Consider the following 11965-nt stretch of genomic DNA (forward strand, 5'->3'; position numbering starts at 1 on the left):
GTTTCTTTTCTGACCATGGATACCTTTTGATCTAACATTATTAAGTTTGTATCCCAAGAGATTAAAAAAAAAAAAAGACCTATAGGTACTAAAAATATTTATATAAGTTCTTTCTTTAGGGAAAATAATTGGAAATTAAGGGGTTGTTCATCAATTGGGGAATGAATGAATAAATTGTGGTATATGATTATGACAGAATATTTTTGAGCTGTAAAAAAATAATGAGCAGGATGCTCTCACAAAAACCTGGAAAGACTTCCGTGAGCTGACATAAAGAGAAATGTACTATATACAAAGTAGAAGTAATACTGTAAAATAATCAGCTGTGAATAACTATTCTCAGCAACACAATGATTTAAAAATTCTGAAGGATTTACGAAAAACATTATCAATACCCAGATAAAGAACTGATGGGAGTCTGAATGTAGATTGAAGCATATTTTTTTAAACTTTATTTTTCTTGAGGTTTTTTTTTTTGGGGGGGGGGAGGAAAGGGTATCTGTTTTCTTTCACAATGACTATAAGGGGAACATTGGACATGACTACAAGTGAATAATTTGTATTGAATTGCTTGTATTCTCAATAAGGGGAGGTGGAAAGAGAGGGGGAGAGAGAATCTGGAACTCAAAAGTTTTGAAAACGAATGTTAATAATTATTTTCACATGTAACTGATGATAAATATTTTTAAAAGTTCATGATAAAAAAAACAAGCTTTTTTTTTGGGAGAACTTTTGAGGGTTGTAGAAATCAGAGAATATGTCTAGTCCTCCATCTTGTTGCTCATTGTTCAAGTTAGTCCCTGGACAGTTCAGGGATCCCTATTCCTAAATGAGTTGGACCATTTCTTGGTTATGTTAAATAACTTTTCTACGAACAGTTTTATTACATAGAACCAATTCATAAAAACAATTATCAAGCGACGCACAAATAACTTAATATTAAAAAGCCATCAAATTAACCCTTCTTTAAAAAAACACCACAAAAACAACCCAGAGTTTATTTTCATACTTGGGCAAATATCAGCCAAACAATCATGACAAACTTGGAGCAATCTCTACAGTGTTTATCCGAAGGATAGTCTGTGGTCTTATAAAAACTGAAAAAGATAGAAAACAGGCCTTCAGAGTTTAATCCTCAATTATTCTTATTATTACTAAAATCAGCTATTATACAACAGGAATGTTCTGTTGGATGGTCCTAGAAGCAATGCTTTCAGATCTTTTTCATTAAAAACAACTGGTTCAGCATTTTTTTATGGGGGCTGGAAGTAACCCTAGTGTGGCACACGCTGGGGCCTGATCACTATGGGCTGCTGTCAGTAACATGCACTTTATATAATCTTAAAAAATAAAAGTGTCAGCCACAAAGCTGGCCTGAGATTATTATAATATATATATATATATTTTTTTGCTAAGGCAATTGGGGTGAAATGATTTGCCCAGAGTCGCACAGCTAGGAAGTGTTAAGTGTCTGAGGTCACATTTGAATTCAAGTGGTCCCTCTGAAGGGCGTGACATAAGGGTGGATAGTGTTTATCAGGACACATGACCAAGGCCCTGCATTAGATAATGTGCTTGAGGATGCTATAGGAGGGCCTGGAATAAAGAAACACTATGCTTTAATACAAATCAGTCATGGATGGGGGTGTTTCCTTGACCTCTTTTATTAAGAGTCTCATCTTTTCTGAGTGGTCCTAAAACTACCCTCCTCTTTCTTGATCCCTTGCCTCAGTTTCTCTGGAGATGGCACCATGTAGCCACTGGGCAGGTCAACCTTTTTCCAGCTGTCTCTGATAAAACCTGATCAGGGTTACCTCCTATTTTCTGGGGTAGAGGTGAGCCGAAGCACTGAAGATCAGAAAACAAGGCGTGTTTGGCTGAAGGCCGGAAGAATCCCCCGCCCTGGCTGGCGTTCCCAGGCCTGCCCTCACAGATGCACCGCAGGGTGCCCCACCGGGATCAGGGCTTGGCAGAGTGAATGACCTGGCTGGGTCAGGCTACCACAGGCACACCAGCTCAGGAATGCTCTTCTCTTCCCCCCTCCTATTTTTGCTCTGCCGTGGAAGGGACCCAAAGCCTTCATTCCACCTCCTGGAGGGAAGAGGGGCCATCCCCAGAACCTGCGGGCCTGAAACACAGGTCTGGGCACATGCTGTGATGACCTAGCCAGCTTATAGATTTCCTTCTGAGCTCTCGCTGCCAAACTGTCAGAAACTGTTTTCTCAACCCAGGGCTGCCATGTTGGAGAATGGAAGGGTCCTCTGTACTCCCCACTACACCAGGGACAGCATCCAAGCCCTGTGGCTTCTATAAGGTCCACAGTGGGGCTCTCACATGGCCCCTAGCGCTGCTAGTTCTGCCCTCTGGGGCCAAAAGAAGCCTCTCCTTTCCCCCATGAGAGTCTTTCAAGCAATTAAAGCTACTGAACACAAAAGCTGATGTACAGCTCCCCCAGGTGGCCATGTCCTCATCTGATCCTTGTGTGACATGAAATCTAGGCCCTCCTCGCCCCCACCGATTTTTCTCCCCATGGCACCCCAGGAGTCTGCATCCCTAGTTTTCACCCGGTGAAAAGGTCTCACTTTTCCTTGCAGTTTAGGAAGCAGGCATATCAGTGATCAATCTCTGCCTCCCTAGGATCCAGCCCGCACATAGTGCACGCTCAGTAACCACGAAGTAACAAGGGTAAGCTAAAATCTGATTCATTCAGAGGCCTGGCCTTCCTCCAGGGCCTGCCCCCTGAGTTTCCCCCCAATCCTGTTCTAGGGATCCCCAAAGGTTCAGCCCCTGAGCTCTGGGTGGGGGTGGAGCAGCCAGGGCAGAGTCCACACTCAGAACTCAAGTGCAGCTGGGCCGAGTTCACCAACAAGTTCCATTTTTTCCACTTACTTTTCTTTTTTCTGTAATTTTTCCTTTTCTTAAACTTCATGTAGATCCTCGGCCATGACTCGGTTTTTTCAATAACTGTGGCTTCTACGCGGACGAGATCCAGGCTGTAAAGCAAGCAAGCTCAGTTTATCTCCGAAGGCTCTTTCTTAAACTGAGTAACAACAGTGATGAAAGCTACGTTCACGTGTGGGACGACCCCATCGGATCCCCCATGGGATCCCCTGACAGACAGCCTGGTCAGGACTGTGCTTAGGGGCTGGGCAGTGCGCTTATACGGGCAAATACAAGAGCTGGAGCCCAGGCTGCTCCCGACTTGGCTCTGTGAGCCTGTTTCCTCACCTGTAACATGGGCCCGAGGGCCCTTCCAGGCTACAGAGGAGACAGTGAACCCAGACTAGCAACGACAGAAAAGGACGGATGGGCAAACCTGTCCCTCTGCCTCCTAAGCTAACAACATTCGCCTGCACAGTTATTAAATAAAGAGCAAATTACCCGAGGAGCGGCTTTCCAATTAAGGTGAAGTCTTCGGCACCGACCAGCAAGACCTGGAAAAGTCCGACAAAACACCCTCAGTGAGCAGCTCCTACCCGAGGCCCCAAGAGTAACGTAACACAGGCAGGCGGGGCCATGGGGTCCGACAAGCATCCTCATCCCCATTCTGTGGCTCAGCACTGCGGCTGACCTTTGCACTTCCTAGGTGATGCACAGAAGCTGGAGCCGCAGTTTCCTCTGGGAGCTGGAGACATCCCAAGAAAAGCTGCACCAAAGACCCCCAAGTTTCTGGGTCAACTTAAGTCTTTGTCAAAGGACCGGAGGACTGAGGACCCGCTTCTAAAAGGAATGTCTTTTCCTTTCAACAACCAAGTCTGAAGGCCTTCAACGCAAAGCGGGGAGAAGTAGAGGACAAAGGGTGTCTGACAAGAGGAAGGACGCCCCTAAACCTGCAGATTCACAGAAGCCCCCCGCGATGGCGCACACGCCCCTTGGAAAGCACAAGATGCGGAGTGTGATGCACCATTAATGCTGACAAAGGGGAGAAGTGGGCGTGGATACTCACCATGGGTCAAGAGGGCACAGGGTTTCATCAAATTTACAAGCACTTATTAGGTATTTACTATATGCCAAATACTGCTAAGTCCAGAGATTACAAAGAAAGGCAAAAATAGCCTCTATCCTCAAAGAGCTCCGAGGCCAATAGAAGAATCAACCTGCAAATAGCTAGAGAAAACCAAGCTTGAGCCAGAAGCCACCGGAGACGCTATCTGAGGGAAGGCGCTGGCTTTGTCAGAGGGAGGGCTTCTTGCAGAAGGAGCCCAGAAGCTGAGGCTTTTCCAGAATGTCTGCTAAACATTCACGTCACCAACCCCCAGTACCACCACCAATAGTTCTCCCAAAGTCTTTCCAACAACTGCCGTCGTTCTTTTTTAGCACCGTTGTGAATCTGACGAGTGTGAGGCTTTACTTTTTACAGTCAATAACGATTTGGAACATTTTCAAAAACATGGCCGTCGACTGCTTGGGTTTGTTCCTGAGAATTGCTTCTTCACATCCATTCACCTTAGAGGAGGACAACCGTCGTTCTTATGTGTTTGAATCAACATCTTGAAGATGAGACTTTTATCAGAGAAACCTGCTGCAGATTCCCCAGCAGAACAGCCCCGCTCCCGTGCAGTCCCCTCCCCACGCCTTGAGTTGTTTTCTTTCCTGTTTCTCCATGACCCGCGACACTGCGCTTGTTGGAATCTTTACAAACTACTAACTCGTTAGAGTTGATAGATAATTGATCTGACCTTACAAGAAGATGTTTTGGGCCAGAACCTGAAACAAGGTACTAAGTAGAACTAATTGACACAATGCTTGTGTTCACACCTTTACTCATTGGAGTTCACAAGTATGGGGGATTCACAAAGTAAACTTTGTAACTTTGTGAATTCACACCTCCCTTGAAGCTCTTAGGGCCAGAGAGCACTATGGGAGAAAACCCATAATCTCTCTCTCATATATAAGATACAGAGGCTCTCAGAGAGAATTCAGCCAAATTACACGAAGAGAAGAGTTTTCAGAGGAAGAAGCTACGAGTCGGGGAGAGTCAGAAGCCAGAGAAGGCAGGCGAGAGCTCTCAGAACCAAGATTACAAAAGGCCTCTAAGAATCTAGCTATCCGGACTCAAGGAAAGAGACAAGACTTGGAAGGAGAAATAAACATTTGTATTTTTACCAGCTGGCTGCATTTGGGGTAATTATTGATCTGAACTGATACTAAGGCTGCCCCCAGAAAACCTCACCCAAGAAACCTACTCTCGCTCCCAGAAAGAACCATCACATTTATTACATATTTTAAAGAAGGAACAAGAGCACCACAGCACTGACTACATCAAGTCCTGCAACGCTGCAGTGATTCTTGGATGACGTCTGCGATCCCTCAGGACTCTGGCCTGTTTATCCTTCCCAGAAAGACCTGGTAAATGCAGCCTGTCTAGCACCCAGGTTTCAACATGCGCCCGTTTGGACACCTCCCAGATCACTTTGGGCTAGACAACTGGACAATGAGCTGTGTGAACAGGAGAAGGGACTGGACTGATTTCAGGAAACTGCGAAGCCCTTTTGCCACTTTGCTAATTCTTGTGCAAGCTAAGGCCCAGCTTAATGAAAAGCCACCAGTATTTATAAGGTTCCGGCACTGTCACACAGTTTCGAGACATACGTGAGCTATGTGTCCAAAGCACTGAAGATGAGTAACGTGGGGGGCACCAGTGACCCAGCAGGCGTGCAACCCAGACCAAGGAGACCCTCTGCAGAACAAGTGAAGCATACACCATTGGGGCTGTATGCCAGGTGGAAGAGATGGTCATGTGGTCAAAGCCCCTCCCTGGTACCTTTGCAAGATGGGGGAGGGGGAGATGGAAGGCCTGTCTCCCCTGGACAAACACTGAAGGGTCGTGATCCACATCACAGCTGGGCCCTTCTGAAATGACGGGGCCACCAATCAAGTGAAGAGTCTGCAGTTTTTGTAACGAAGAAATCCTGCATCATATTCAGTGGAACTGCTGGGGTGAGCATGGCAGGGGTCACGGGGGAGTGGCCAAGGTCAGATATGACAATTTCAGATGGCTAAAAAGGGGAAGAAGAGGATGCTCTGGCCTAAAACTCTCTAAGGAGAATCCTCCTGGGAAGGAAGAGCAACTCTTCCTAGAGAATTAGAACATGAGGACCAGGGAGCTCCCAGCACTGTCGGCCCAGAGCAAAGGCCCTCAGGTTGCCTGGTCCCTGAGGAGTCCGGGTTGACCCCAGAGGCGCAGGGCGAAGAGCCTCAAGGTGAGCAGGTCTCCAGGGAGCTCCTGCAATAGGCCCAGGGCAGAGGCAAGAGGGGCCTGCACCTAGAGCTGGCACAGGGCTGGAGAGGAGGGGAGGGGTTTGGGTGTGAGATATGGAGCCCACGAGGAGGCTGGAAGACACCAAGCTGTGAGTCTGGGAGACTGGGAGGGTGAGGAGGAGGGAAAGTTCAGATGAGGAGAAATCTAGGGGAGACAGAAGGGGAACTTCCCACTTGGGCAAACGAAGACGCTACCTACAAAAGGACTGCACCTTTACTAGGGAAACTAGGTTCTAAACAGCTTCCGTGAAGTCCGGGAACCAAGCTGGCAGCTCAATGAGCCGAAGCTGGGAACGAAGGAAGTCAAGGACAAGCCCAGGGGCTTTCCACAGTCAGCTGGGGAAAACAGCTGAGCCGCCTGCGGTGCAGGGGACGAGTCCAGCCCAGACAGTCTCCGCAGAATTCCAATTTCCCTTCTCTTTTTTCTGCCAAGGAGAATGACCTTTTGGGTCACAAAGAACAGAACAAAAGTGACTAACTGGGGGCTGAGATAAGCAGGACAGGAGGAGAGTCCCCACGGTCTTTGATTCAAATCCCCAGGCCCAGAAGGTGGGTCTGAAAGTGGCAGGTGAGGCGATCTCTGGAAGAAGCAAAGGCAGCGCAGGCCCGCCCCTGCCCTGGTCTGAAGGGCCCTGACAGCGGAAGAGCCACACAGAGAGTGGGCAGTCGTGTAGGTGAGGGGGCCGCTCATCTAGATTTGGGGGAAGTTTCCCACAAAGTTTCTGGGTCAGGTAATTCTGCAGTGAGGGAGCCTTAGGACTGGCCGTGACCAGCCTCCAAATGCAGGCCTTCCTGGCCCAAGGCGGGTCTCTAGAGAAACAGCCCAGGGGTCTGCAGGTGGCTTGTGGAGGGAACCTTGTTACCATGGGGATATCTGGCTGAGCTGGATGGACAGTCTGGACATGAGCCTTGCTGGGCCACAAACCTTGAACCCAAATATATGAAAATGGATCAGACTCATCTGGAGGGTTTTGTGTGCCCATTTTAAAAAGATTGTTAATGAGAGAGCTCCTGTGCCCAGGGCAAGGTAACCAGGACGGGGAGAGGCCACGGGAGGATGAAGTGAAAAGCCTGGGGAGAGAACACTCAAGGGGATATTTAGCTCAGAGAATGCTCAAGGGGGACTGAACCCCGATATCTGGAGGGTATTTGTATGGGAGAAGCCCCAGCAACACAGTTTGGATGGGATCCTGCACTGATGGAGACCCAGGGAGGAAAGATCTCCCCCAGTCTTAGATCCTGGTAGGACCCAGCAGTGAAAATGGTGTTCATGGGAGGCAGGATGTAACATTGTCCCAAAGCACAAAGGTAGAGAGCTCCCCGTCCTTATGGGTCTCAGTGTTGGGTGTCTGGGTTCAGACAGGCCTTGGCCTCTGTGCCCCCTCGTGCTGCTGGGGCAGCTCTGCAAAGGGGCAGGGGCTGGCTCTGATATGAGGCAGGAAGAGACGCACAGGAAAAATAGGAGCCCTGTTTGGCCCAGCCCTGTGGCCCCAGCAGATGAGTCCTGGCCAAAAGGCCCAGCCTTGCCTGCTTGAACAAGTGGGGAAGGAATGTTCTCTAAAGCTGGAGCAAAGCCAGGCCCTCCAGGCCTCAGCCGGGATCCCTGAATCTCACCTTCTCCAATCGAATCCTTTCTCCACATTTGGCCTCCAACGTGTTCTCAATCAGAATCAGGTCCCCATCGGTCACCTTCCACTGCCGGCTGGCAAAGTGGACCACCGCGAAGAGCCGGCCATACTGTCCGGTGGCAATCAGTTCGTTCACCCGCTGGACAACCTCTGAAAATGAACCAACAAGGTCATGGGGCCCTGTGACGGCCCCCAGAGGCGGATGCCATGGCAGGCCCTGGGAAGTGCAGTGTTTAAGTGAAGGCCTTTCAGTGCGGACAATGGCAATGCTAAGAATGGGCAGCATTTTTTAAGGTGGGTGAAGCGTTTTACAAACGTGATCTTGTGAGGTGCTGGGAGACAGAAGCTGTGATGATCCCCATTTTGCAGATGAGGAATCCGAGGCTGACTGAGTCTGTGCCCAGGATCCCGCGGTTAGAATGAGTCTAAGGCTGGATTTGAACCCAGGCCCGTGGCTCTGGGCACTTTCCACAAATGAAGACGAGGACCCAAGTGCTTTTGCACGAATCCTCTAAGATGACCCCAAAGGCTCATCTCATGGGATGCTCTCCTGTGAAGACCTCTGCTGCACCACGGGCAGGGGCCACCAGGAGGCGCTGCCATGGCCAGCACTGGTCTGCAGGCAGGACCTTTGTGCAAATTCAGCCTCAGAAACCGAGGGGCAATGAGACCCGGGGCCCTTCAGGCCAGCTCCGTCTGCCTCCGGTTCTTCACCTGTAAAATGGATTTCATCAGCACGGCCTCCCAGCAGCACCTGCCCGGCACCTGATCACCCCTGGGCCGTGCGGGGAAACCCCGAGATGTGGCGGAAGCCCAGGTTCTGCTGGAAATAAACATCTTATTTTGTGAGTAAGACAACTTTTTTCACTGTCAAGAGCTCTGCGGCTGAAGAAGCCCCTCCACAGTGGGCACCCTCCTACACTGGGGAATCTGTGGGGCTCAAAGCATCAGCCCCTGCCCCCTCCCCTGGGGGTGGGTCACTAGGGGGCTGCAGGGGCCTGGCTCAGCCACTTTCTGAACACCTCGCCTCGCTCCTCTCCGAAAGGAGGCAGAAGATCAGGCTGAAGGAAACCAAAGGTTAGTGAGTCTTCAAGCCCCATTTGCCCGCTAGGCCCTGGGCACCGACCTTTCTCCCTCTCCTTCCTCACTTCTTGGCTGCCACCAGGCCCTCGATCACTCCTAGCTTTGGTGCCCCCTCCCTGTCTCCCCCCAGCACTGCAGGGTTCTTCCCCATGGAGGATCTCGATCACAGGTTGTTCACACCCACACAGCTGTCTCTCGTGTTAGACGGGAGCTCCCTGGGGGCAGGCCCTGGTTTTGCCTTTCTCTGCCTGCCCAGTGCCTGGCACAGGGCCTAGCCTACAGCAGGGGTTTAAATGTCTGCCGACTTGAAGCCTGGACCCGGCCTGGAACCCCCTGAATTGCAGGGTCTGGCCTGGAACCCCCTGAATTGGAGGGTCCGGCCTGGAACCCCCTGAATTGGAGGGTCTGCCTCTGACCCGCACAGCTCCGAGTCTTTCACTTCTCAACTTCTAGAGAAGCTTGCCTAAGAATGCTTCCGGAACTCCCTGCCCCCAGGACGGCCTGGCTCCTTCCTGTGGATGTGGGAGAGCTCATTGCGAAGATCTCAGCCCTATCTGAAGGAAACAGGCGCCAGCTCTAGGGGAGTTTTGGGGCCGTCGGGGGAGGGGGAAGGGAAAGGGGGGGCCCGCCGTACCAGGCAGACGCTTACCTTGGTGCTGCTGGGTCTCTTCCCTGGGATCAGGCAGCGTGACTGTGGTCCATGGAGGGGAAGTCAGCGACGTTTCAGCGAGGATCCTGCCGGAGACATTTGCAGGGGAAGCTGAGGTCGGTTCTGGCCTGTCCGGCACATGCAAAGGCAGATAAACATTCTGGAGGCTGACTGGGAAGTCTGGGCCCACCCTGTGGGCCTCCACCCGCCCCCTCCTCTCTGACTCTCTGCCAGGTTGTCCCCACTCGTGCCCCCGTCTCTGCACTGGCCACACCTCGGGTGTCCTTCAAACCTCCATCCAAGCTCCTCGTTCTACAGGGAGGCTGTTAGGTCGGGGCGTGTCTTTGAACAACAACAACATAAAAACCAAAAGCTGGTTCCTCTGCGTTTTGTTTGATGGGTTAAAAAACCTGGTTCTTTGCTAACAGTTTCCACAGCGGGGAAAAGCTGAGTCCCTGGTGCTAGAAGAAGCCTTTCCCGCTCCCCAGGGGCTGGCGCTGTCTCCCCACACGTGCCCCGGGCAAATGGGGCCGACAGTCTCAGGGCGACCCCCCCCCCCCCGGCTCTGTCCCGGATGCTCCTGCGGTTATTTTCTTCTCCCTCACTCGCTAAACCTGCCGACCACAGGAAGGGAGACGAGCACGGCACCGAACGGTGGTTCCCACAAAAAGGAGGCGACGATTCCTTTTCTGAAACGTGCACGTCCGGCACCACCTGCTCGCGGCAATGACCGAGGCGATCGTCACGGCCTCGGAGGCGGCAGAGGGAGGCGCCCAGCACGTCCCGGAGAGCCAGGGAGCCTCGGGAAGGGTCTGCGCGCCCTGGCTCTGACTAATGGCCCCCACAGACAGCCCCGGACCCGCCCCTCTCACGGTACCTTTCCTGCGGGCTCTGGGAACAGTGACGCCGGAGAGCCGCCCAGAGGGGAGCTGAAAGGCAAAAAACGTGGCTTACGAGAGCCGTCCCTGGCCCCGATCAGCTCCGTGGGGGAGGGGGCCCCGGACCCTGACTCTGCTCCCCTGCTTCCGGAAGCCTCACAGCCGCGGCCGCACACTCCACGGCCCGGGCCCTCCCTGACCACTCGCCTCTGGGGGGCGGGCGCAGAAAAGCACACACAGGCCCTGCTGACGGGCCCTTCCCCTGGAACAATTGGGTCTAAGCAACGCCCGCCCAGCAGCGAGGAGCCGAGGCCGGGAGCCCCCAGCGCCCCCAGACCTTCCCGGCTCTCTGCGTTCTGCGCTCCGAGGCTCCCCCTCCCCCATCAGAACAAATCCTTTTCTGAAACAGGGAGAAACAAACGGATCCGTCCTGCCCAGACCCGGTGCCACGCCCTGGGGGGTCTATCACTGGGTGGGGGAGAACTCCTAGAGCGAAACCCCCAAATTGGGAGGAGATGCCCCTCTCCCGGCTCCCCAACAGCCACATGAAGGCGCCCTCCTCCAAGAATGCAAGGACAGAGGGAGTACTCCTAACAGCACCTCCCCCCCCCATGCAAGGAATCTAGACAGATGCCAGGGGGCACCGTGCTGGGCAGCAAAGGACTCTTGTTTACTGGGGGTCTCTGGGCAATCCGTTCTTTCCCCTCCAGCTCCAATTACAGCACCCGGGGCTGCCCCGGGGGAAGCCACGTGCAAAGAGTCTGCGCCTCCTGTCTACAGCAGTGCCCTGCAGCCTGCCAGCCCCAGGACGGGCCCCTGCCCTGCGCCGGCGCGCCCCCTGCTGCCGCGCCCTGGTCTGGAGGCCCCCGCTGGGGCCTCTCACGTTAGACCGCAAACTCCCAGAGGGCGGGACCCCGTCAGTGCCGTCCTCGTTACCGCCGGCGCTGGCACTTGGCCTGCATGCCGTAGGGGCCGCATTAAAGCTCAGATCCGTGGCCTCCGACAGTGACGCGGCCGGAATCTCTCCAGGACAGCCTAAGAGGGAGCGTCCCGGGCCTGCTTCCCGGTCTGTGCTCTCGGGCCCCGGGCGCAGAATGGAAGCGCCCCGAGGGCAGGGGCGTGGCCAGCCGAGCGCGGGGACGCCTGCGCGGATGCCCGGCCCAAAGAAGGCAAACGAAGGCCGGGGGGCGCCTAAGGTCAAGAGGTCGGAGACCGCGGCCGGGACGTGGACACCCAGATCAACTGAAGGGAAAAGTGGGGCAGTCAGGAATTGAGGGAGGAGCTCACCCGCTCCAGAGGTTGTCCCCAGGCCTGTCACTGCTCCGGAGGTCGTGGGGAGGCGGAGGCCGCCGCCTGCGGGAAGGAGCCGGCGCCACACTGGGGCCCCGAGAGCGGCCCGAACCGCGGCGGCCGCCATACTATTCCCACTTCCGCTTCCGCCGGCTGCCCCGGAAACGGAAATGCGT

At 53.2% G+C, this 11965-nt stretch overlaps 1 protein-coding gene across 2 annotated transcripts; it reads right to left on the minus strand.

Annotated features, from left to right (window-relative positions):
• Positions 1 to 962: 962 nt before the first annotated feature.
• Positions 963 to 11941, minus strand: MRPL21 (mitochondrial ribosomal protein L21). 2 transcript variants are annotated; one of them, XM_051964869.1, is made up of 7 exons: positions 11787 to 11941; positions 10499 to 10550; positions 9622 to 9707; positions 7876 to 8039; positions 3382 to 3434; positions 2890 to 2993; positions 963 to 1097 (listed from the first exon to the last, which is right to left on the minus strand). In XM_051964869.1, exons 1-7 carry the CDS (start codon positions 11914 to 11916, stop codon positions 1033 to 1035), a joined length of 654 nt encoding a protein of 217 aa, XP_051820829.1. In that variant the 5' UTR covers positions 11917 to 11941; the 3' UTR covers positions 963 to 1032. The 2 variants fall into 2 exon arrangements, with proteins under 2 accessions (XP_051820829.1, XP_051820830.1); XM_051964870.1 differs by having other exon boundaries at positions 9622 to 9749; positions 11787 to 11934.
• Between the last annotated feature and the right edge of the window lie 24 nt (positions 11942 to 11965).

Source organism: Antechinus flavipes, chromosome 6, assembly GCF_016432865.1.
Source record: "Antechinus flavipes isolate AdamAnt ecotype Samford, QLD, Australia chromosome 6, AdamAnt_v2, whole genome shotgun sequence".
Classification (NCBI taxonomy): Eukaryota; Metazoa; Chordata; class Mammalia; order Dasyuromorphia; family Dasyuridae; genus Antechinus; species Antechinus flavipes.

Excerpts from the sequence above, each read along its gene's own strand:
- MRPL21 (XM_051964870.1), bottom strand. The coding sequence starts at position 11,916 with ATGGCGGCCGCCGCGGTTCGGGCCGCTCTCGGGGCCCCAGTGTGGCGC. Across the intron at positions 8,040-9,621 it reads AGAGACCCAGCAGCACCAAG|AGGTTGTCCAGCGGGTGAAC; the intron begins GTAAGCGTCTGC and ends GTTCATTTTCAG. Across the intron at positions 1,098-2,889 it reads AAATTACAGAAAAAAGAAAA|TTTTTATAAGACCACAGACT; the intron begins GTAAGTGGAAAA and ends TATCTTTTTCAG.